Source organism: Oncorhynchus mykiss, chromosome 16 (assembly GCF_057628025.1).
Source record: "Oncorhynchus mykiss isolate SJ-2025 chromosome 16, ASM5762802v1, whole genome shotgun sequence".
In the NCBI taxonomy this organism is placed as follows: domain Eukaryota; kingdom Metazoa; phylum Chordata; class Actinopteri; order Salmoniformes; family Salmonidae; genus Oncorhynchus; species Oncorhynchus mykiss.
The window spans coordinates 77,990,552-78,016,611 of record NC_143037.1 but is presented as its reverse complement, the minus strand read 5'-3'; the positions used below and the strand labels follow the sequence as shown (position 1 = coordinate 78,016,611).

At 48.2% G+C, this 26,060-nt stretch overlaps 1 protein-coding gene across 2 annotated transcripts; it reads right to left on the bottom strand.

The window, feature by feature from the left end:
- Positions 1–715: 715 nt before the first annotated feature.
- LOC110492917 (uncharacterized) lies at positions 716–12,704 on the bottom strand. Of its 2 annotated transcripts, XM_036947815.2 has the most exons (4): positions 12,581–12,704; positions 11,961–12,322; positions 10,909–11,031; positions 716–1,273 (listed from the first exon to the last, which is right to left on the bottom strand). In XM_036947815.2, the coding sequence occupies exons 1-4, from the start codon at positions 12,687–12,689 to the stop codon at positions 1,214–1,216; spliced, it is 654 nt and encodes a 217-aa protein (XP_036803710.2). In that variant the 5' UTR covers positions 12,690–12,704; the 3' UTR covers positions 716–1,213. The 2 variants fall into 2 exon arrangements, with proteins under 2 accessions (XP_036803710.2, XP_090060148.1); XM_090204022.1 differs by lacking the exon at positions 12,581–12,704 and having other exon boundaries at positions 11,961–12,433.
- Between the last annotated feature and the right edge of the window lie 13,356 nt (positions 12,705–26,060).

Here is a 26,060-nt window from a genome sequence, read left to right as displayed (position 1 = left end):
GACAGTTACAAAGCAGGAGGACAGTTACACAGCAGGAGGACGGTTACAAAGCAGGAGGACGGTTACAAAGCATGAGGACGGTTACAAAGCAGGAGGACAGTTACACAGCAGGAGGACAGTTACACAGCAGGAGGACAGTTACACAGCAGGAGGACGGTTACAAAGCAGGAGGACAGTTACAAAGCAGGAGGACAGTTACAAAGCAGGAGGACAGTTACACAGCAGGAGGCCGGTTACAAAGCAGGAGGACAGTTACAAAGCAGGAGGACGGTTACAAAGCAGGAGGACGGTTACAAAGCATGAGGACGGTTACACAGCAGGAGGACGGTTACACAGCAGGAGGACGATTACAAAGCAGGAGGACGGTTACAAAGCATGAGGACGGTTACAAAGCAGGAGGACGGTTACACAGCAGGAGGACAGTTACACAGCAGGAGGACGGTTACAAAGCAGGAGGACAGTTACAAAGCAGGAGGACAGTTACACAGCAGGAGGACGGTTACAAAGCAGGAGGACGGTTACAAAGCATGAGGACGGTTACAAAGCAGGAGGACAGTTACACAGCAGGAGGACGGTTACACAGCAGGAGGACAGTTACAAAGCAGGAGGACAGTTAAAAAGCAGGAGGACAGTTACACAGCAGGAGGACAGTTACAAAGCAGGAGGACAGTTACAAAGCAGGAGGACAGTTACACAGCAGGAGGACGGTTACAAAGCAGGAGGACGGTTACAAAGCATGAGGACGGTTACAAAGCAGGAGGACAGTTACACAGCAGGAGGACAGTTACACAGCAGGAGGACGGTTACAAAGCAGGAGGACAGTTACAAAGCAGGAGGACAGTTACAAAGCAGGAGGACAGTTACACAGCAGGAGGACGGTTACAAAGCATGAGGACAGTTACACAGCAGGAGGACAGTTACACAGCAGGAGGACGGTTACAAAGCAGGAGGACAGTTACAAAGCAGGAGGACAGTTACAAAGCAGGAGGACAGTTACAAAGCAGGAGGACAGTTACACAGCAGGAGGACAGTTACACAGCAGGAGGACAGTTACACAGCAGGAGGACAGTTACAAAGCAGGAGGACGGTTACAAAGCAGGAGGACAGTTACAAAGCAGGAGGACGGTTACACAGCAGGAGGACAGTTACAGCAGGAGGACAGTTACAAAGCAGGAGGACAGTTACAAAGCAGGAGGACGGCAGGTCTCGACTCTCAACGGCGGGTTATCGTCAATCCTTTCTCGTCGTCCAGGATCTCCTCGACTCGCTTTCTCTGTGTAGAGACAAAAATAATATGAAGATGGGAAGAACTACCAGGCAGAGAGAGAAAGAGAGAGAGAGAGAGAGAGAGAAAGAAAGAGAGAGGAGGTAGAGGGAGGGAGAGCGAGAGACACAGCGAGAGAGACAGCGGTAGAGAGAGAGAGATGGAGAACGAGAGAGCGAGACTTGAGGAAGAGAATCATCTTTCGAGATCAACATCTGTCTGACAACAGCTGATAATCAGCTGAGGGGATGCACTGCGCCAAACCAAAAATCAACAGGAAAGATAGAGAGAGAGAGGGGGGGGGGGGGGAGAGAGAGAGAGAGCAAGAACATGAGAGAGAGAGAGCGAGAGAGCGAGACGGCGGACAACCCTTAATGATGAGTTCGTAGTGCTCAAAACATCCTGCCAAACAGGCTTCTCTGGCCTTGTTGTCATAGTATCCCCATTCCCCTCTGCTCCTCCCCATTCCCCTCTGCTCCTCCCCATTCCCATCTCCTCCTCCTCCACATTCCCCTCTGCTCCTCCCCATTCCCCTCTGCTCCTCCCCATTCCCATCTCCTCCTCCTCCACATTCCCCTCTCCTCCTCCCCACATTCCCCTCTCCTCCTCCCCATTCCCCTCTCCTCCTCCTCATTCCCCTCTCCTAATCCTCCACATTCCCCTCTGCTCCTCCCCATTCCATTCCCCTCTCCTCCTCCTCTCCATTCCCCTCTCCTCCTCCTCCCCATTCCACTCTCCTCCTCCTCCACATTCCCCTCTCCTCCTCCTCCCCATTCCCCTCTCCTCCTCCACATTCCCCTCTCCTACTCCACATTCCCTTCTCCTCCTCCTCCACATTCCCCTCTCCTCCTCCTCCACATTCCCCTCTCCTCCTCCTCCACATTCCCCTCTCCTCCTCCTCCACATTCCCCTCTCCTCCTCCACATTCCCTTCTCCTACTCCTCCACATTCCCCTCTCCTCCCCATTCCCCTCTGCTCCTCCCCATTCCATTCCCCTCTCCTCCTCCTCCCCATTCCCCTCTCCTCCTCCTCCCCATTCCACTCTCCTCCTCCTCCCCATTCCACTCTCCTCCTCCTCCACATTCCCCTCTCTTCCTCCACATTCCCCTCTCCTAATCCTCCACATTCCCCTCTGCTCCTCCCCATTCCATTCCCCTCTCCTCCTCCTCTCCATTCCCCTCTCCTCCTTCTCCCCATTCCACTCTCCTCCTCCTCCACATTCCCCTCTCCTCCTCCACATTCCCCTCTCCTCCTCCTCCCCATTCCCCTCTCCTCCTCCACATTCCCCTCTCCTACTCCACATTCCCTTCTCCTCCTCCTCCACATTCCCCTCTCCTCCTCCTCCACATTCCCCTCTCCTCCTCCTCCACATTCCCCTCTCCTCCTCCTCCACATTCCCCTCTCCTCCTCCTACACATTCCCCTCTCCTCCTCCACCCCATTCCACTCTCCTCCTCCTCCACATTCCCCTCTCCTCCACATTCCCTTCTCCTACTCCTCCACATTCCCCTCTCCTCCTCCACCCCATTCCACTCTCCTCCTCCTCCACATTCCCCTCTCCTCCACATTCCCTTCTCCTACTCCTCCACATTCCCCTCTCCTCCCCATTCCCCTATGCTCCTCCCCATTCCATTCCCCTCTCCTCCTCCTCCCCATTCCCCTCTCCTCCTCCTCCCCATTCCACTCTCCTCCTCCTCCACATTCCCCTCTCCTCCTCCTCCACATTCCCCTCTCCTCCTCCACATTCCCCTCTCCTCCCCATTCCCCTCTCCTCCTCCTCCACATTCCCCTCTCCTCCTCCACATTCCCCTCTCCTCCTCCTCCACATTCCCCTCTCCTCCTCCACATTCCCCTCTCCTACTCCTCCACATTCCCCTCTCCTCACCATTCCCCTCTGCTCCTCCCCATTCCATTCCCATTCAGGAACCTAGGAAGAAACCAGGCTTTCCCTCCGTCTGCCTCTCCTCCTCCTTCCACACAGGACTTGCTGTCACAGAACCCCCCTCTCCCCTCTCCTCTCCTCCCTCCTCTCTCTCTCCCTCCCCTCTCTCCTCAAAGAATAGTTAAACACGTCCACCCTCCCCACACAGCCACACGTCCACCCTCCCCACACAGCCACACGTACACCCTCCCCACACAGCCACACGTCCACCCTCCCCACACAGCCACACGTCCACCCTCCCCACACAGCCACACGTACACCCTCTCCACACATAAACACTAGTTTGGGTACCAGTCTCTGTAACATTCCATTCCATGTACTCCGTGTCAAATGCCATTTGTCTTATACAGAGTGTAATAGCTCAATAGAGAGACTGGCAAACCACACACACACACACACACACACACACACACACACACACACACACACACACACACACACACACACACACACACACACACACACACACACACACACACACACACACACACACACACACACACACACACACACACACACACACACACACACACACACACAAAAAGTCCTTGTTGAAGCACCTGTGTGACTAATGTCTCTGTATGTCAGTGAAATGTGGTCAGCAGGCTGCCGAGGTCCACCTGTCTGCCGCTGTTCAATAACATATTTACATTTTCTGAAGTGCCTCGGCTCTGTCTGTGGAACAAATCACAGTCATTCACATTCAAATCAAAGTCATTCACATTCCCTTCCTTCACCTGCTGAGCTGAGACAGAGAGAAGAGGTGACAGAGAGAAGAGGTGACAGAGAGAAGAGGTGACAGAGAGAAGAGGTGACAGAGAGAAGAGGTGACAGAGAAAGGAGAGATAGAGAGAAGAGGTGACAGAGAGAAGAGGTGACAGAGAGAAGAGGTGACAGAGAGAAGAGGTGACATAGAAAAGAGAGATAGAGAGAAGAGGTGACAGAGAAAGGAGAGATAGAGAGAAGAGGTGACAGAGAGAAGAGGTGACAGAGAGAAGAGGTGACAGAGAGAAGAGGTGACAGAGAAAGGAGAGATAGAGAGAAGAGGTGACAGAGAAGAGGTGACAGAGAGAAGAGGTGACAGAGAGAAGAGGTGACAGAGAAAGGAGAGGGAGAAGAGGTGACAGAGAGAAGAGGTGACAGAGAAAAGAGGTGACAGAGAGAAGAGGTGACAGAGAGAAGAGGTGACAGAGAAAGGAGCGATAGAGAGAAGTGGTGACAGAGAGAAGAGGTGACAGAGAGAAGAGGTGACAGAGAGAGGAGAGATAGAGAGAAGAGGTGACAGAGAAAGGAGAGAGAGAGAAGAGGTGTCTCTCCTTTCTCTGTCACCTCTTCTCTGTCTCTCCTTTCTCTGTCTCTCCTTTCCCTGTCTGTCCATTCTGTCTCTCCTTTCTCAGTCTCTCCTTTCTCTGTCTCTCCTTTCTCTGTCTCTACTTCCTCTGTCTCTCCTTTCCCTGTCTCTCCTTTCCCTGTCTCTCCTTTCCCTGTCTCTCCTTTCCCTGTCTCTCCTTTCCCTGTATCTCCTTTCTCTGTTTCTCCTTTCCCTGTCTCTCCTTTCCCTGTCTCTCCTTTCCCTGTCTCTCCTTTCCCTGTCTCTCCTTTCTCTGTCTCTCCTTTCTCTGTCTCACCCACTTTCCCTCCTCTCTCTCTCTGTCTCACCCTCTGTCCCTCCTCTCTCTCTCTCTCTCTCCTGTCTCTGTCTCACCCACTTTCCTTCCTCTCTCTCTCTCTGTCTCACCCTCTGTCCCTCCTCTCTCTCTCTCTCTCTCTCCTCTCTCTGTCTCACCCTCTGTCCCTCCTCTCTCTCTCTCTCTCTCTCCTGTCTCTGTCTCACCCACTGTCCCTCCTCTCTCTCTCCCTCTCTATGTATCATCCACTGTCCCTCCTCTCTCTCTCTCTGTCTCACCCTCTGTCCCACCTCTCTCACCCTCTGTCCCACTTCTCTCTCTCTCTCTGTCTCTCTCTGTCCCTCCTCTCTCTCTCTCTGACTCACCCCGTCCCTCCTCTCTCTCTCTTCATCTCACCTTCTGTCCCTCCTCTCTCTCTGTCTGTCTCACCCACTGTCCCTCCTCTCTCTCTCCCTCTCTCTGTATCACCCACTGTCCCTCCGCCCTCTCTCTCTCTGTCTCACCCTCTGTCCCGCCTCTCTCTCTCTCTGTCTCACCCTCTGTCCCGCCTCTCTCTCTCTCTGTCTCACCCTCTGTCCCACCTCTCTCTCTCTCTCTGTCTCTCTCTGTCCCTCCTCTCTCTCTCTCTGACTCACCCCGTCCCTCCTCTCTCTCTCTTCATCTCACCTTCTGTCCCTCCTCTCTCTCTGTCTCACCCTCCGTCCCTCCTCTCTCTCTCCGTCTCAAACCCCGTCCCTCCTCTCTCTCCATCTCACCTTCTGTCCCTCCTCTCTCTCTGTCTCACCCTCCGTCCCTCCTCTCTCTCTCCGTCTCAACCCCCGTCCCTCCTCTCTCTCCACATCTCACCTTCTGTCCCTCCTCTCTCTCTGTCTCACCCTCCGTCCCTCCTCTCTCTCTCCGTCTCAACCCCCGTCCCTCCTCTCTCTCTCTATCTCACCTTCTGTCCCTCCTCTCTCTCTGTCTCACCCTCTGTCCCTCCTCTCTCTCTCCGTCTCAACCTCTGTCCCTCCTCTCTCTCTCCATCTCACCTGCTGTCCCTCCTCTCTCTCTGTCTCACCCACTGTCCCTCCTCTCTCTCTCTCTCTGTCTCACCCACTGTCCCTCCTCTCTCTCTCTCTGTCTCACCCACTGTCCCTCCTCTCTCTCTCTCTGTCTCACCCTCTGTCCCACCTCTCTCTCTCTCTGTCTCACCCTCTGTCCCGCCTCTCTCTCTCTCTGTCCCACCTCTCTCTCTCTCTCTGTCTCACCCTCTGTCTCTCTCCGTCCCTCCTCTCTCTCTCTGACTCACCCCGTCCCTCCTCTCTCTCTCTTCAATTCACCTTCTGTCCCTCCTCTCTCTCTGTCTCACCCTCCGTCCCTCCTCTCTCTCTCCGTCTCAACCCCTGTCCCTCCTCTCTCTCCATCTTACCTGCTGTCCCTCCTCTCTCTCTGTCTCACCCACTGTCCCTCCTCTCTCTCTCTCTCTCTCTCTCTGTCTCACCCTCTGTCCCGCCTCTCTCTCTCTCTCCTCTCTCTCTGTCTCACCCACTGTCCCTCCTCTCTCTCTCTGTCTCACCCACTGTCCCTCCTCTCTCTCTCTCTCTCACCCTCTGTCCCGCCTCTCTCTCTCTCTCTGTCTCACCCTCTGGCCCTCCTCTCTCTCTCTCTCTGTCTCACCCTCTGTCCCGCCTCTCTCTCTCTCTCTCTCCTCTCTCTCTGTCTCACCCACTGTCCCTCCTCTCTCTCTCTGTCTCACCCACTGTCCCTCCTCTCTCTCTCTCTCTCACCCTCTGTCCCGCCTCTCTCTCTCTCTCTGTCTCAACCCCTGTCCCTCCTCTCTCTCCATCTTACCTGCTGTCCCTCCTCTCTCTCTGTCTCACCCACTGTCCCTCCTCTCTCTCTCTCTCTCTCTCTCTCTCTGTCTCACCCTCTGTCCCGCCTCTCTCTCTCTCTCCTCTCTCTCTGTCTCACCCACTGTCCCTCCTCTCTCTCTCTGTCTCACCCACTGTCCCTCCTCTCTCTCTCTCTCTCACCCTCTGTCCCGCCTCTCTCTCTGTCTCACCCTCTGGCCCTCCTCTCTCTCTCTCTCTGTCTCACCCTCTGGCCCTCCTCTCTATCTCTGTCGCACCCTCTGTCCCTCCTTTCTCTTTGTCGCACCCTCTGTCTCTCTCCGTCCCTCCTCTCTCCCTCTCTCACTGTCTCACCCTCTGGCCCTCCTCTCTATCTCTGTCGCACCCTCTGTCCCTCCTTTCTCTTTGTCTCACCCTCTGTCTCTCTCCGTCCCTCCTCTCTCTCTCTCTCTGTCTCACCCTCTGGCCCTCCTCTCTATTTCTGTCGCACCCTCTGTCCCTCCTTTCTCTTTGTCTCACCCTCTGTCTCTCTCCGTCCCTCCTCTCTCTCTCTCCGACTCACCCCGTCCCTCCTCTCTCTCCATCTCACCTGCTGTCCCTCCTCTCTCTCTGTCTCACCCTCTGTCTCTCTCCGTCCCTCCTCTCTCTCTCTCTCTGACTCACCCCGTCCCTCTTCTCTCTCTCTTCATCTCACCCTCTGTCTCTCCTGGTATTTAAACCCCTGACAGTGGTGGAAGGCATTTGGTCGGTAGCATCAATAGTGTTGTGACTCATTAAAAAGACTGTCAACCCAGGTGTAGCCTCCAGTGCGCTGTGTGTATGTCTGTATATCACTTATCATATCAACACTGCGACAGAACAGAAATAACAAACATCACGAAAGGAAAATATAACTTGATGTAATCTTACCAGACAGACATGTGTACCTCATTTGACTTAATGTAATCTTCCCAGACAGACATGTGTACCTCATTTGACTTGATGTAATCTTCCCAGACAGACATGTGTACCTCATCTGACTTGATGTAATCTTCCCAGACAGACATGTGTACCTCAAATCATCAAAAAGACAAGACGAGGGAATTCAGTTAAAAAAGAGTATGTCAATCTAAGTAACATAATAACAAAGTGGCAATAAAAATGTGTCAGTTTAAGCCAGAGACATCTTTTTTCATTGGATGTGTCTCAATCCATCCACCGATGTAAGAAGTCCGCAAACAAATGGAAGCATGGAGGTGGTTCTCCGTTTTGGTGACCCATACAAACGAATGGAAGCATGGAGGTGGTTCTCCGTTTTGGTGACCCATACAAATGAATGGAAGCATGGAGGGAGTTATCCGTTTTGGTGACCCATACAAACAAATGGAAGCATGGAGGTGGTTCTCCGTTTTGGTATCCCATACAAATGAATGGAATCATGGAGGTAGTTCTCCGTTTTGGTGACCCATACAAACGAATGGAAGCATGGAGGTGGTTCTCCATTTTGGTGACCCATACAAAGGAATGGAAGCATGGAGGTGGTTCTCCGTTTTGGTATCCCATACAAACAAATGGAAGCATGGAGGTGGTTCTCCGTTTTGGTGACCCATACAAAGGAATGGAAGCATGGAGGTGGTTCTCCGTTTTGGTATCCCATACAAATGAATGGAAGCATGGAGGTGGTTCTCCGTTTTGGTAACCCATACAAACAAATCGAAGCATGGAGGAAGTTCTCCGTTTTGGTGACCCATACAAAGGAATGGAAGCACGGGGGTGGTTCTCCGTTTTGGTAACCCATACAAACAAATGGAAGCATGGAGGTGGTTCTCCATTTTGGTGACCCATACAAACAAATGGAAGCATGGAGGTGGTTCTCCGTTTTGGTAACCCATACAAACAAATGGAAGCATGGAGGAAGTTCTCCGTTTTGGTGACCCATACAAAGGAATGGAAGCATGGGGGTGGTTCTCCGTTTTGGTAACCCATACAAACAAATGGAAGGATGGAGGTGGTTCTCCGTTTTGGTATCCCATACAAACAAATGGAAGCATGGAGGAAGTTCTCTGTTTTGGTGACCCATACAAAGGAATGGAAGCATGGAGGTAGTTCTCTGTTTTGATAACACATACAAAACAAATGGAAGCATGGAGGTAGTTTTGTGTCAACACAAATAAGGGGTTAAATACGTGTACAAACAAACTAAAATATGTCCTGATCTTTCTTATATCTCCTAGATATAGGACAGACACTTCAAAACCGTATTCCTTTTTTGCCATATATGAATGTGTTTATTAAATGTTTTTTCATTCCTAAATGGGTCCTAAAATACTAAATCAAATAGCAAAATGACCCATGGTATGGCCATCTTAAAACAACTCCATATGTCACTGTAGTACCCTCAACGGCTTAGACTGTCAGAGGTATTCAACACACAGAGGCATCTTCCTGCAGCTCATAAACACACACACACACACACACACACAGACACACACACTGACACACACACTGACACACACACATACATAGTAGAGGTCGACCGATTAATCGGAATGGACGATTAATTATGGCAGATTTCAAGTTTTCATAACAATCGGTATTCGGTATTTTTTACACATTTATTCAACCAGGCAAGTCAGTTAAGAACACATTCTTATTTTCAATGACAGCCTAGTGGGTTAACTGCCTGTTCAGGGGCAGAACGACAGATTTGTACCTTGTCAGCTCGGGGGTTTGAACTCGCTAGTCCAACGCTCTAACCACTAGGCTACCCTGCCGCCCCGGCATACACAAGTATATATTTATACACAAGTATATATTTTTAAACCTGCATATTGAGTTAATATTGCCTGCTAACATTAATTTCTTATAACTAGGGAAATTGTGTCACCTATCTTGCGTTTCGTGCAAGCAGTATATGCAGCAGTTTGGGCTGCCTGGCTCGTTGTGAACTGTGTGAAGTCCATTTATTCCTAACAAAGGCCGTAATTAATTTTCCAGAATTGTACATAATTATGACATAACATTGAAGGTTGTGCAATGTAACAGCAATATTTAGACTTAGACTTAATATTTAGACTTATTTAGACTTAATTAAGTCTATGATTTGATATTTGATAGAGCAGTCTGACTGAGTGGTGGTAGGCAGCAGCAGGCTCGTAAGCATTCATTCAAACAGCACTTTCGTGCGAATGCCAGCAGCTCATCGCAATTCTTCACGCATTGCTATGACTTCAAGCCTATCAACCCCCGAGATTAGGCTGGTGTAACCGATGTGAAATGGCTTGCTAGTTAGCGGGGTGGTTAGTGGAGCTAGTTAGTTAGTGGAGTGGTTGTTCCCCTTGCTCTGCATGGGTAACGCTGCTTCGAGGGTGGCTGTTGTCGATGTGTTCCTGGTTCGAGCCCAGGTAGGGGCGAGGAGAGGGACGGAAGCTATACTGTTACACTGGCAATACTAAAGTGCCTATAAGAACATCCAATAGTCAAAGGTATAAGAAATACAAATCGCATAGAGAGAAATAGTATTATAATTCCTATAATAACTACAACCTAAAACTTCTTACCTGGGAATATTGAAGACTCATGTTAAAAGGAAACACCAGCTTTCATATGTTCTCATGTTCTGAGCAAGAAACTTAAACGTTAGCTTTCTTACATGGCACATATTGCACTTTTACTTTCTTCTCCAACACTTTGTTTTTGCATTATTTAAACCAAATTGAACATATTCCATTATTTATTTGGGGCTAAATTGATTTTATTGATGTATTATATTAAGTTAAAATAAGTGTTCATTCAGTATTGTTGTAATTGTCATTATTACAAATAAATAAAACAAATTGTCCGATTGATCGGTATCGGCTTTTTTTGGTCCTCCAATAATCGGTATCGGTGTTGAAAAATCATAATCAGTCAACCTCTAATACATAGATACACATAGATAAACACACATAGATAGACACACACAAACACATAGATACACACAGACACACACACACAGATATACACACACATACAGTACATCGACACACACACACATATAGACACACACACACACATATAGATACACACACAGACACACACACAGACACACACACACACACAGAGATATACACACACAGACACACACACAGACACACACACACACACACAGATATACACACACAGACAGTACATCGACACACACACACACACAGTTATATTTCCAAGGGAAAGGAGGGAGGGAGATATGGAGGGAAGAGGGTTGGGAGGGAGGGGCTGTTTAACCCACCTGCAGTTTGTCCAGACAATCGATGGTATTTATCTTGCTTTCCTCCGTTGGCAGCAGCAACTCAAGACGGACGGCGGTCTGGGCGCTGGACTGGCACGAAATCATTAGATTGATTTCCTGGGTCTGCATGGACAGATAGACGGATGGAGGGATGGATGGGTGGGGGGGGGGGGTGGGGGGGGGGGGGGGGGGGGGGTGGAGGGACGGATCGATGGAGGGAGGGAGATATGCACAAACAAGGAAACATAGTATTCAGGTCCATGGAGCAGAGACCTTGAAGTATCGTGGTTCAGGCCCAGTAATTGACATCATAATGATTGATAATACCACTCTGATGAAGAGGGAGGGCAGAGGAAGTGTAAACAAACAATTACAATAGAATAGGATAATAGGCTTACATGTAGGCTACGTTCATTGTTATTGTGTGCAGAGGGGAATTATAGCCTGGGCAAATTATCATGGAGCAGTTCAATTCATCTTAATTTAAAAAAAAATAAAAAAAAATACTGTGAATATGATGACAAGAGGTGCTTCCCAAATTAGATTGATTTCCTCGGTCTGCACGGAGGGATGGATGGAGATATGCACAGACGGAGAAACATATTATTCAGACCTCATGGAGCGGAAGCCAATTATTAATGTGGTTCAGGCCCAGTAATTGACATCATAATTAAGAGGGATGGCAGAGGAAGAGGAAGAGAGAGAGAGAAAAAAATAGAAGATAATTTGACTTCTTACCACAGGAACTTCTAAAGTGGATTTAAAGGTAGGCTTATTATCACTGTGTGAACAGTCAAAGCTCGCCAAGAAGCAGTTACATCCATGTGAATTATTTAAAAACCTATGTGTGCATATGGAGACAGACGGCACCCTATTCACTATCATTCTGTGTACGAGACAACTTTTGATCAGGGGCCCATAGAAATATTGTCAAAATATTGCCGAAATAAGGGGCATTTTATATCATGCTATATATATATATATATATATATACATACATATATAGAATACGGTGCCGTTTTGGAACAGAACGAGGGGGAGGATATCCTTACCCTCATACTCCGATACTGCAGTCTCATCTGTCGAACTCTGTTGCGGGCTTCCGCGGCCTTCAGCTGTCCTATGATCAGGTCTTGCCGTTTCTTCTCTTCCTCGTCCCTCTCGTCGCAGTGATGATGACCGACAGTTGTATGTCTCTTCCCCCCAGCCCCGGAAGACTCCCAGGCGGACACCCGCTGCCGAGACATCGCCATCCAGGTCTTCGCCTCTTTCGGCGGCTCCTCGTAGGCCAGGTACCGGGCCCGCTGCTGCGGACACATCCGCTTCACATCCTCTTTAGTCGCGCTCGATCTCCTCCGGTTGCCACAGGTGCTGAGCTTGTTGTCACTTTTTGACGACATATCGATAGGCCTTCCTGGTTTCAAAATGAATAGGTATATCTTACCAAATACAACTTTGACAGGTTGTTAGCTAACTTTTTGAAATGTTGCATATTTTAAAAAAAAACAGCGAACTGTTGATACAGTAGCATACAGTCAGTCAACAACAGTAGCAATCACAAAACTGCACTCAATGTCAAACATTTATCATCACGTAAATTCAGTTAAAAAAAACGGGAGATACACTCATTTCATCAACGCATTTCCAAGAAAAGTATTGAATGTTGTTCTACTTTTCAGCGAGAGACGGGGGGGGGGTGATGAAGTTGAGATCACACACACGGCGCCATGTTGTTTACTGCCGTTGTCATAGAAGCACGCTACGGCTGACCACTTCCGCATTGCGTGCCGCGCCGCTGCTGTGCGGAACTGGTGCCCATCGGACGCTGATATGGACTTTGGATAAAGTCAAAAAAAAAATGTTGTTGTTGCCATGACAATATGATTGATCTATTCGCTTTTCTTCTTGTGTCTGTTGTGTGAACGCACCTTTGGAGTGAAATTAGACTCGTTGTGTGTGTGTGTGTGTGTGTGTAACAGTGTGGAGGTGCATTCCGGTGTGGTGATGACTGATGGGTTTTCTCGGAACTGATTGATTGACTTTATGTAGCGGTTTATGATAACTATCATGGCAGGTTAGGATAATTAATGAAGCAGGTTAGGAGAATTAACATAACAAGTTAACATAGCAGATTAGGGTAATTAACATAGCAGATTAGGATAATCAACATAGCAGGTTGGGATAATTAACGTAGAAGGTTAGGATAATTAAGATAACAGTTTAGGAAAATTAACATAGCAGGTTAGGAGAATTAACATAACAGTTAGGATAATTAATGAAGCAGGTTAGGAGAATTAACAACAGGTTAGGATAATTAATATAGCAGGTTAGGATAATTTAAGTAGAAGGTTAGGCAAATTAAAGTAGCAGTTTAGGAAAATTAAAAAGGCAGGTTAAGATAATTAGGTTAGGAAAAGGGTTAGGATTAGGTTTTGCTTTAGCTAAAATTCTACAACTGTAAATACAATTCTAAAACACAAAAAATACAAATAAGAAATAAGAAGAACACAGAAAGTAAGAAGCTACATACAGGGTCAGTTCCAACACCATACTGACAATGTGCAGGGATACTGGAGTGATGGAGGTAGATAAGTAGAGGGGTAAGGTGACTATATACAGGGTCAGTACCATACTGACAATGGACAGGGATACTGGAGTGATGGAGGTAGATAAGTAGAGGGGTAAGGTGACTATATACAGGGTCAGTACCATACTGACAATGTGCAGGGATACTGGAGTGATTGAGGTAGATATGTAGAGGGGTAAGGAGACAGGGATACTGGAGTGATGGAGGTAGATATGTAGAGGGGTAAGGTGACTATATACAGGGTCAGTACCATATTAACAATGTACAGGGATACTGGAGTGATGGAGGTAGATATGTATAGGGGTAAGGGGACAGGGATACTGGAGTGATAGAGGTATATATGTATAGTGGTAAGGGGACAGGGATACTGGACTGATAGAGGTAGATATGTATAGTGGTAAGGGGACAGGGATACTGGAGTGATGGAGGTAGATATGTATAGGGGGAAGGTGACTACATACAGGGTCAGTACCATATTAACAATGTACAGGGATACTGGAGTGATGGAGGTAGATATGTATAGGGGTAAGGGGACAGGGATACTGGAGTGATAGAGGTAGATATGTATAGTGGTAAGGGGACAGGGATACTGGAGTGATGGAGGTAGATATGTATAGGGGTAAGGGGACAGGGATACTGGAGTGATGGAGGTAGATATGTATAGGGGTAAGGTGACAGGAATACTGGAGTGATGGAGGTAGATATTTATAGGGGTAAGGTGACTAGGCGTCAGGATGCATGATAAACAGAGTAGAGGCAGCGTAAATGAAGATTGTATGTGTGTGTAGAGTCTGTATAAGTGTTAGGTAAACATTGTATTTCTGTGGTTTGAATTTCATAATCATTTTCGTTTTTCAGTTGGTAGACCTACCCATGTGTCTCTCCTCACTCGGAAAACCCACTGCTCACTGTTGTCAACAGCAAAGCTGATAATTGTGACTTGATTGAATTAGAATGTGAATAATGCTAATGGTGATGAGGACCCAGTATAACCTAACCCTTTCATCAGAGGTCATCAGAGGTTATGGTTATATCACACTGTTTACATTTCTGTAGTCATGTGACAAAGAGTCTTTTTGTTCAATTAAAAGCCCAATTGTTGGCCGATTACTATATCATTTTTTTCCCCCAGGTGAAATGTTTATTTTTCATAACTGATCAAAATTCGGTGTGCTATAAAACTGTCCATATGAACAGATTTAATTTAGACCATTATAAAATAACAACTATGTGTGATTTAATGAAAACAGCAAACAGACATTGTCATGTATTGTCATGTTGTGTCTTGTTTCTGTCCTTTCCTTTCACCCTGTCTCCCTCTGCTGGTCGTACTAGGTTACGTTTCTGTCCCTCTTTCCCCCAGCTGTTCCTTGTCTTCTCTGACTACCTCATTCACCCCTTTTCCCACCTGTTCCCTTTTTCCCTCTGATTAGGTCCTCTATATCCCTCTCTGTTTTTGTTCCTGTCCTTGTCGGATTCTTGTTTGTGTGTCTCATGCCTGAACCAGACTATCATCGTGTTTGCTGCAACCTTGTCCTGTCCTGTCGGAATCTACCTGTCCATCTGAGCCCACGTGTGTTCATCATTAAAGAAACTCTGTTTGTTAATTCGCTTTTGGGTCCTCATTCACGCACCTGACAGAAGAATCCGACCAAGAATGGACCCAGCGACTTCGGATCCTCTCCACTCAGCCGTCGAGATCCAGGGAGCGATGCTAGGCAGACACGAGCAGGAATTGTCTGCTGCTCGACATGCCGTTGAGACCCTGGCCACCCAAGTCTCCAACCTCACAGAACAGGTTCACCATCTCCGCCTCGATCCACCGGCCACTTCCAGGGCTTTCGAATCTCCGGAGCCCAGAATCAATAACCCGCCGTGTTACTCTGGGGAGCCCACTGAATGCCGCTCGTTCCTCACCCAGTGTGATATTGTGTTTTCTCTCCAGCCCAACACTTACGCCAGGAGCACTGCTCGTGTCGCCTACGTCATATCTCTCCTTACTGGACGGGCTCGTGAGTGGGGCACGGCAATCTGGGAGGCAAGGGCTGAGTGTACTAACCAGTATCAGGACTTTAAGGAGGAGATGATACGGGTTTTTGATCGATCTGTTTTTGGGGAGGAGGCTTCCAGGGCCCTGTCTTCCCTATGTCAAGGTAATCGATCCATAACAGACTACTCTATTGAGTTTCGCACTCTTGCTGCCTCCAGTGGCTGGAACGAGCCGGCTTTGCTCGCTCGTTTTCTGGAGGGTCTCCGCGCAGAGGTAAAGGATGAGATTCTCTCCCGGGAGGTTCCTTCCAGCGTGGATTCCTTGATTGAACTCGCTATTCGCATTGAGCGACGGGTTGATCTTCGTCACCGAGCTCGTGGAAAGGAGCTCGCGTTCTCCGTTGCCCCCCTCTCCGCATCACTACCATCTTCCTCTGCCGGCTCGGGAGCTGAGCCTATGCAGCTGGGAGGTATCCGCATCTCGACTAAGGAGAGGGAACGGAGAATCACCAACCGCCTCTGTCTCTATTGCGGTTCTGCTGGTCATTTTGTCACTTCATGTCCAGTAAAAGCCAGAGCTCATCAGTAAGCGGAGGGCTACTGGTGAGCGCTACTACTCCTGTCTCTCCTTCAAGATCCTGCACTACCTTGTCGGTCCATCTACGCTGGACCGGTTCGTCAGCTTCCTGCAGTGCCTTAATAGACTCTGGGGCGGAGGGCTGTTTTATGGACGAGACCTGGGCTCGGGAACATGACATTCCTCTCAGACAGTTAAGGGAGTCCACGGCCTTGTTCGCCCTGGATGGTAGTCCTCTCCCCAGGATTCAGCGTGAGACGCTACCTTTAACCCTCACTGTTTCTGGTAATCATAGCGAAACCATTTCTTTTTTAATTTTTCGTTCACCTTTTACACCTGTTGTTTTGGGCCATCCCTGGCTAGTTTGTCATAATCCTTCCATTAATTGGTCTAGTAATTCTATCCTCTCCTGGAACGTCTCTTGTCATGTGAAATGTTTAATGTCTGCTATCCCTCCTGTTTCCTCTGTCTCTTCTTCACAGGAGGAGCCTGGTGATTTGACAGGGGTGCCGGAGGAATATCACGATCTGCGCACGGTGTTCAGTCGGTCCAGGGCCACCTCTCTTCCTCCACACCGGTCGTATGATTGTAGTATTGATCTCCTTCCGGGAACCACTCCCCCCCGGGGTAGACTATACTCTCTGTCGGCTCCCGAACGTAAGGCTCTCGAAGATTATTTGTCTGTAGCTCTTGACGCCGGTACCATAGTCCCCTCCTCCTCTCCCGCCGGAGCGGGGGTTTTTTTTGTCAAGAAGAAGGACGGGTCTCTGCGCCCCTGCATAGATTATCGAGGGCTGAATGACATAACAGTGAAGAATCGTTATCCGCTTCCTCTTATGTCTTCAGCCTTCGAGATCTTGCAGGGAGCCAGGTTTTTCACTAAGTTGGACCTTCGTAACGTTTACCATCTCGTGCGCATCAGGGAGGGGGACGAGTGGAAGACGGCGTTTAACACTCCGTTAGGGCACTTTGAATACCGGGTTCTTCCTTTCGGCCTCGCTAACGCTCCAGCTGTCTTTCAGGCATTAGTCAATGATGTCCTGAGAGACATGCTGAACATCTTTGTTTTCGTTTACCTTGACGATATCCTGATTTTTTCACCGTCACTACAGATTCATGTTCAGCACGTTCGACGTGTCCTCCAGCGCCTTTTAGAGAATTGTCTTTTTGTGAAGGCTGAGAAGTGCACTTTTCATGCCTCCTCCGTCACATTTCTCGGTTCTGTTATTTCCGCTGAAGGCATTAAGATGGATCCCGCTAAGGTCCAAGCTGTCATTGATTGGCCCGCCCCTAAGTCACGCGTCGAGCTGCAGCGCTTTCTCGGCTTCGCGAACTTCTATCGTCGTTTCATCCGTAATTTCGGTCAGGTGGCAGCTCCTCTCACAGCCCTTACTTCTGTCAAGACGTGCTTTAAGTGGTCCGTTTCCGCCCAGGGAGCTTTTGATCTCCTCAAGAATCGTTTTACATCCGCTCCTATCCTTGTTACACCTGACGTCTCTAGACAGTTCGTTGTCGAGGTTGACGCGTCAGAGGTGGGCGTGGGAGCCATTCTTTCTCAGCGCTCCCTCTCTGACGACAAGGTCCACCCATGCGCGTATTTTTCTCATCGCCTGTCGCCGTCGGAACGTAACTATGATGTGGGAAACCGCGAACTGCTCGCCATCCGGTTAGCCCTAGGCGAATGGCGACAGTGGTTGGAGGGGGCGACCGTTCCTTTTGTCGTTTGGACTGACCATAGGAACCTTGAGTACATCCGTTCTGCCAAACGACTTAATGCGCGTCAGGCGCGTTGGGCGCTGTTTTTCGCTCGTTTCGAGTTCGTGATTTCTTATCGTCCGGGCTCTAAGAACACCAAGCCTGATGCTTTATCTCGTCTCTTCAGTTCTTCAGTAGCCTCCACTGACCCCGAGGGGATTCTCCCTGAGGGGCGTGTTGTCGGGTTGACTGTCTGGGGAATTGAGAGGCAGGTAAAGCAAGCGCTCACTCACACTCCGTCGCCGCGCGCTTGTCCTAGGAACCTTCTTTTCGTTCCCGTTCCTACTCGTCTGGCCGTTCTTCAGTGGGCTCACTCTGCCAAGTTAGCCGGCCACCCTGGCGTTCGGGGTACGCTTGCTTCCATTCGCCAGCGTTTTTGGTGGCCCACCCGGGAGCATGACACGCGTCGTTTCGTGGCTGCTTGTTCGGTCTGCGCGCAGACTAAGTCCGGTAACTCCCCTCCTGCCGGCCGTCTCAGGCCGCTTCCCATTCCCTCTCGACCGTGGTCTCACATCGCCTTAGATTTTGTCACCGGACTGCCTTCGTCAGCGGGGAAGACTGTTATTCTTACGGTTGTCGATAGGTTCTCTAAGGCGGCTCATTTCATTCCCCTTGCTAAGCTTCCTTCTGCTAAAGAGACGGCACAAATCATCATCGAGAATGTTTTCAGAATTCATGGCCTTCCGTCAGACGTCGTTTCGGACAGAGGTCCGCAATTCACGTCTCAATTTTGGAGGGAGTTTTGCCGTTTGATTGGGGCTTCCGTCAGTCTCTCTTCCGGCTTTCACCCCCAGTCTAACGGTCAAGCAGAACGGGCCAATCAGACTATTGGTCGCATCTTACGCAGTCTTTCTTTTCGCAACCCTGCGTCTTGGTCAGAACAGCTCCCCTGGGCAGAATACGCCCACAACTCGCTTCCTTCGTCTGCGACCGGGCTATCTCCTTTTCAGAGTAGCCTCGGGTACCAGCCTCCGCTGTTCTCATCTCAGTTCGCCGAGTCCAGCGTCCCCTCCGCTCAGGCTTTTGTCCAACGTTGCGAGCGCACCTGGAAGAGGGTCAGGTCTGCACTTTGCCGTTATAGGACGCAGACTGTGAGGGCTGCTAATAAGCGTAGAACTAAGAGTCCTAGATATTGTCGCGGTCAGAGAGTTTGGCTCTCCACTCAGAACCTTCCCCTTAAGACGGCTTCTCGCAAGTTGACCCCGCGGTTCATTGGTCCGTTCCGTATTTCTCGGGTCATTAATCCTGTCGCAGTTCGACTTCTTCTTCCGCGATACCTTCGTCGCGTCCACCCGGTCTTCCATGTCTCCTGTATCAAGCCCGTTCTTCGCGCCCCCGCTCGTCTTCCCCCCCCCCCCCATCCTTGTCGAGGGCGCACCCATCTACAGGGTCCGTAGGATTTTGGACATGCGTCCTCGGGGCCGTGGTCACCAGTACCTCGTAGATTGGGAGGGGTACGGTCCTGAGGAGAGGAGTTGGGTTCCCTCTCGGGACGTGCTGGACCGTGCGCTGATCGAGGATTTCCTCCGTTGCCGCCAGGTTTCCTCCTCGAGTGCGCCAGGAGGCGCTCGGTGAGTGGGGGGGTACTGTCATGTATTGTCATGTTGTGTCTTGTTTCTGTCCTTTCCTTTCACCCTGTCTCCCTCTGCTGGTCGTACTAGGTTACCGTTTCTGTCCCTCTTTCCCCCAGCTGTTCCTTGTCTTCTCTGGCTACCTCATTCACCCCTTTTCCCACCTGTTCCCCTTTTCCCTCTGATTAGGTCCTCTATATCCCTCTCTGTTTTTGTTCCTGTCCTTGTCGGATTCTTGTTTGTGTGTCTCATGCCTGAACCAGACTATCATCGTGTTTGCTGCAACCTTGTCCTGTCCTGTCGGAATCTACCTGTCCATCTGAGCCCACGTGTGTTCATCATTAAAGAAACTCTGTTTGTTAATTCGCTTTTGGGTCCTCATTCACGCACCTGACAGACATAATGTTTCACATTCTTTAATTAAAATACTTGAAAAAAAAAGAAACAGACAGTAGGCTATAGAGCTTCAGTTTCGCTGCCAAAATAGACCTAACGAGGAAACTCGGCATATCTCCACGACGTTGAGTGCATGAGGGGGGTCTCTGCGCTGTGTAGTACCTTCAACAAAAAGGTTTTGACTGAAAGACACATTAAACGCATTGAAAAACAAGAGTCACTACATGGGACAACAGATTTCCTAGCCACCGTGCTTCTACACCTGCATTGCTTGCTGTTTGGGGGTTTTAGGCTGGGTTTCTGTACAGCACTTTGAGATATCAGCTGATGTACGAAGGGCTTTATAAATACGTTTGATTTGAGTTGATTTGATCATCTAAATGAAGTTTGTTCTGAAGTGTCTGTCCTACATCTTAGAGGTATGAGAAAAAGATTAGGAAACAATTGTACGTTTTCAAATGTTGACATGTATTTAATAACCCCTTGATTATGTCAATAAACAGTCTCCATACCTTCATTCATTATTTCAACTGGTACCAGGGGACCGCCAGACAAGTCTTGTGAGGTCTGTGGGCGTCCTAGAGCAAAACAACAATATGTGGGTGGTTGTGAGGCCTGTGGGCGTCCTACAGCAAAACAACAATATGTGGGTGCTTGTGAGGCCTGTGGGCGTCCTACAGCAAAACAACAATATGTGGGTGGTTGTGAGGCCTGTGGGCATCCTAGAGCAAAACAACAATACAGTGCCTTGCGAAAGTATTCGGCCCCCTTGAACTTTGCGACCTTTTGCCACATTTCAGGCTCCAAACATAAAGATATAAAACTGTATTTTTTTGTGAAGAATCAACAACAAGTGGGACACAATCATGAAGTGGAACGACATTTATTGGATATTTCAAACTTTTTTAACAAATCAAAAACTGAAAAATTGGGCGTGCAAAATTATTCAGCCCCCTTAAGTTAATACTTTGTAGCGCCACCTTTTGCCGCGATTACTGCTGTAAGTCGCTTGGGGTATGTATGTCTCTATCAGTTTTGCACATCGAGAGACTGAAATTTTTTCCCATTCCTCCTTGCAAAACAGCTCGAGCTCAGTGAGGTTGGATGGAGAGCATTTGTGAACAGCAGATTCAGTTCTTTCCACAGATTCTCGATTGGATTCAGGTCTGGACTTTGACTTGGCCATTCTAACACCTGGACATGTTTATTTTTGAACCATTCCATTGTAGATTTTGCTTTATGTTTTGGATCATTGTCTTGTTGGAAGACAAATCTCCGTCCCAGTCTCATGTCTTTTGCAGACTCCATCAGGTTTTCTTCCAGAATGGTCCTGTATTTGGCTCCATCCATCTTCCCATCAATTTGAACCATCTTCCCTGTCCCTGCTGAAGAAAAGCATGCCCAAACCATGATGCTGCCACCACCATGTTTGACAGTGGGCATGGTGTGTTCAGGGTGATGAGCTGTGTTGCTTTTACGCCAAACATAACGTTTTGCATTGTTGACAAAAAGTTCAATTTTGGTTTCATCTGACCAGAGCACCTTCTTCCACATGTTTGGTGTGTCTCCCAGGTGGCTTGTGGCAAACTTTAAACAACACTTTTTATGGATATCTTTAAGAAATGGCTTTCTTCTTGCCACTCTTCCATAAAGGCCAGATTTGTGCAATATACGACTGATTGTTGTCCTATGGACAGAGTCTCCCACCTCAGCTGTAGATCTCTGCAGTTCATCCAGAGTGATCATGGGCCTCTTGTGGCTGCATCTCTGATCAGTCTTCTCCTTGTATGAGCTGAAAGTTTAGAGGGATGGCCAGGTCTTGGTAGATTTGCAGTGGTCTGATACTCCTTCCATTTCAAAATTATCGCTTGCACAGTGCTCCTTGGGATGTTTAAAGCTTGGGAAATCTTTTTGTATCCAAATCCGGCTTTAAACTTCTTCACAACAGTATCTCGGACCTGCCTGGTGTGTTCCTTGTTCTTCATGATGCTCTCTGCGCTTTTAACGGACCTCTGAGACTATCACAGTGCAGGTGCATTTATACGGAGACTTGATTACACACAGGTGGATTGTATTCATCATCATTAGTCATTTAGGTCAACATTGGATCATTCAGATATCCTCACTGAACTTCTGGAGAGAGTTTGCTGTACTGAAAGTAAAGGGGCTGAATAATTTTGCACGCCCAATTTTTCAGTTTTTGATTTGTTAAAAAAGTTTGAAATATCCAATAAATGTCGTTCCACTTCATGATTGTGTCCCACTTGTTGTTGATTCTTCACAAAAAAATACAGTTTTATATCTTTATGTTTGAAGCCTGAAATGTGGCAAAAGGTCGCAAAGTTCAAGGGGGGCGAATACTTTCGCAAGGCATTGTATGTGGGTGGTTGTGAGGCCTGTGGGCGTCCTACAGCAAAACAACAATATGTGGGTGGTTGTGAGGCCTGTGGGCGTCCTACAGCAAAACAACAATATGTGGGTGGTTGTGAGGCCTGTGGGCATCCTAGAGCAAAACAACCGACATGCAGGTCTTAATGAGAGTCTCACATATTCGTGTGTAGCCCAAACTGTTCAGACGCTACATACAGAGAAGTTGGTAGATCGGCTGTACCGAATTCAGATGAGTCCCAAGACACTTGTGTGGGTCGTAGAACAAAATGGAGAACATCATCGTGAGAGTCTCATCTTTCCATAGAGGGGACGCTACAGACAATTCTGTGAGAAGACCAATTTTCGGGAATGTCTCACGGTCTGACAAATACTGCTTTAGCTCTGTTACCTTTCAATGCAGACACGAAAGGGTGACATTGGTGGATGCGGTGGATTCATCCAATGCAAAATAAACTTTATCTCTCTATCTTAAACCGACTTATTTTTATGGGGAATCTTTGTGTCACTGCATCATCGGATTGAGCATGTTGTCATTGCAGGCAATCTCAACGCTGTGCGTTACAGGGAAGACATCCTCCTCCCTCATGTTGGATAGGAGGGTGAGGACTAGGGCCATTCCCTTCAGAAATTTTCTGCGAACTTGCAAGTGCCTTGGTGGAAGAGTGGGGTAACATCTCACAGCAAGAACTGACAAATCTGGTGTAGTCCATGAGGAGGAGATGCATTGTAGTACTTAATGCAGCTGGTGGCCACACCAGATACTGACTGTTACTTTTGATTTTGACCCCCCTTTTGTTCAGGGACACATTATTCAATTTCTGTTAGTCGGCATGTCTGTGGAACTTGTTCAGTTTATGTCTCAGTTGTTGAATCTTGTTATGTTCATACAAATATTTGCACATGTTAAGTTTGCTGAAAATAAACTCAGTTGACAGTGAGAGGACATTTATTTTTTTGCTGAGTTTATATAGAGCTACTGTGTAGGTTCCAGCCCACATATATAGAACTACTGTGTAGGTTCCAGACCACATATATAGAGCTACTGTGTAGGTTCCAGCCCACATATATAGAGCTCCTGTGTAGTGTTAAGGTTGCGTTAATTCGAATCTGGTATCAGAACAAAATGCTAATTAATCATCGATTGTATACTATAACTTCTTTATTATGTAAGCAATAAATGGTGAATGCCATTTTCGTATATACGGGTTCACTGTAACACCACGCAGGGCAGAACAAAGAACTAACTAGTTCTTCTAATGTACTCTGACAGAAGTAGTTCCCGCTTCTGAGCCTATCAGAGTAGAGACTGGGCGTGGTTTAGACTCACTCAGCCTATCGTTGGCACACACAGGCTGGTCCCAGCCCCCAGGCGCTCCCGTTGGCAGGTGTAGTTGTTGCTGGGCAGAATATCTTATGAGCCCACACCTCTGTTTCCCGTTATTGCCAAGTTTGAGTTCTAACAAAAGACAGTCTTTTGTTTGCTACACTATGTTATGTATGTGTCCCCCACAACTCATGAGAACTGCCTACACCCACGGTTAGCCATAGCCTTCCCGCTAGTCACACATTATGTTGCAAAATGCTACTTCCAGCACACACAGACACCCTCATGATAGGCCAAGCATATTACCAACCCTCACAGTAGGTTCCAGCCCACACCTTTCTGGCAAAATAACTCAATCCCCCGATTGACATTATGTAGTTAGACATTTTAAACATGGACAGTCCAGGGATATTTTACCCATGATCTCAATATGAAGAGAGCATACCAGACACTGTTGACAACATAAATAGGAAACTAATAAAATAATAACAGGAGGCTATACCACATGTCAAACTCATTCCACGGAAGGCTGAGTGTAACGAGTTTTCCCTCCACCCTTGTACTTGATTGCTGAATTAAGCTCTCTAATTAGTAAGCAACTACCCTCACCTAGTTGTCTAGGTCTTAATTGAAAGGAAAAACCAAACACCTGCAGACACTCGTCCGTCCGTGGGAAAGAGTTTGACACTCCTCTACACCAACAGTTTCCTTTCACACAAAGTGTGGGGTACATTGCCACAGTAGATTTGCTAAACGAGGAAAATCTTTATTTCTACTGAAAGGAATGCTTGTCAAGTAGATACATCGGCCGTAGTCTGTTTATTAAAAAAAGGACTAAGTTGTTACGATGACAATACCAACTAGAGGGTGAACATATCTTGAAATACTTTGCAAGCATCTTTTAGGGAGCGGTAATAAGGTGACAAATAATGTTTGCAATTGAGATCCTCCGTGCAGGTGTGGCATATCAAGAAGCTGATTAAACAGAGCGATCATTACACAGGTGCACCTTGTGCTGGGAACAATAAAAGGCCACTCTAAAATGTGTAGTTTTGTCACACAGCACAATGCCACAGATGTCTCAAGTTTTGCTGGAGTGTGCAATTGGCACGCTGACTGCAGGAACGTCAATCAAAATTTCATTTTTCTACCATAAGCCGCCTCCGAAAATAATTTTTGAGGATTTGGCAGTACTTCACAACTGCGGACCATGTGCATGGAGTTGTGTGGGCGAGCGGTTTGCTGATGTCAGCACCCTGCCTCTATCCCCATCAGTCTAAGTGTTGTAGGATGCACAGCACCCTGCCTCTATCCCCGTCAGTCTAAGTGTTGTAGGATGCACAGCACCCTGCCTCTATCCCCGCCAGTCTAAGTGTTGTAGGATGCCCAGCACCCTGCCTCTATCCCCATCAGTCTAAGTGTTGTAGGATGCCCAGCACCCTGCCTCTATCCCCGTCAGTCTAAGTGTTGTAGGATGCCCAGCACCCTGCCTCTATCCCCGTCAGTCTAAGTGTTGTAGGATGCACAGCACCCTGCCTCTATCCCCGCCAGTCTAAGTGTTGTAGGATGCCCAGCACCCTGCCTCTATCCCCGTCAGTCTAAGTGTTGTAGGATGCACAGCACCCTGCCTCTATCCCCGCCAGTCTAAGTGTTGTAGGATGCCCAGCACCCTGCCTCTATCCCCATCAGTCTAAGTGTTGTAGGATGCCCAGCACCCTGCCTCTATCCCCGTCAGTCTAAGTGTTGTAGGATGCCCAGCACCCTGCCTCTATCCCCGTCAGTCTAAGTGTTGTAGGATGCACAGCACCCTGCCTCTATCCCCGCCAGTCTAAGTGTTGTAGGATGCCCAGCACCCTGCCTCTATCCCCGTCAGTCTAAGTGTTGTAGGATGCCCAGCACCCCGCCTCTATCCCCGTCAGTCTAAGTGTTGTAGGATGCCCAGCACCCTGCCTCTATCCCCGTCAGTCTAAGTGTTGTAGGATGCACAGCACCCTGCCTCTATCCCCGTCAGTTTAAATGTTGTAGGATGCACAGCACCCTGCCTCTATCCCCGTCAGTCTAAATGTTGTAGGATGCCCAGCACCCCGCCTCTATCCTAAGTGTTGTCATTGTTTACACTGTCGGGATGTTCATTTCTAGCTCAATAGCTACATTCCTTTGTTGTGATGATTTATTTGATTCATTCTTGTCTCTCACTTTTGTCTCCCATTATCTATTTAGCTCTCCTATGACCTGCTCCCAGACAAGTGCAACCCCACCACCTAAACATTTACCCTAAACCAGGTTCATATCCCAACCCCACCACCTAAACATTTACCCTAAACCAGGTTCATATCCCAACCCCACCACCTAAACATTTACCCTAAAACAGGTTCATATCCCAACCCCACCACCTAAACATTTACCCCAAACCAGGTTCATATCCCAACCCCACCACCTAAACATTTACCCCAAACCAGGTTCATATCCCAACCCCACCACCTAAACATTTACCCTAAACCAGGTTCATATCCCAACCCCAACACTTGAACCTCTACCCTAAACCAGGTTTGTATCCTCTAC

Excerpts from the sequence above, each read along its gene's own strand:
- LOC110492917 (XM_036947815.2), bottom strand. The coding sequence starts at position 12,689 with ATGCGGAAGTGGTCAGCCGTAGCGTGCTTCTATGACAACGGCAGTAAA. Across the intron at positions 12,323-12,580 it reads CCCCCGTCTCTCGCTGAAAA|GAAGGCCTATCGATATGTCG; the intron begins GTAGAACAACAT and ends TTTTGAAACCAG. Across the intron at positions 1,274-10,908 it reads ATTGTCTGGACAAACTGCAG|AGAAAGCGAGTCGAGGAGAT; the intron begins GTGGGTTAAACA and ends GTCTCTACACAG.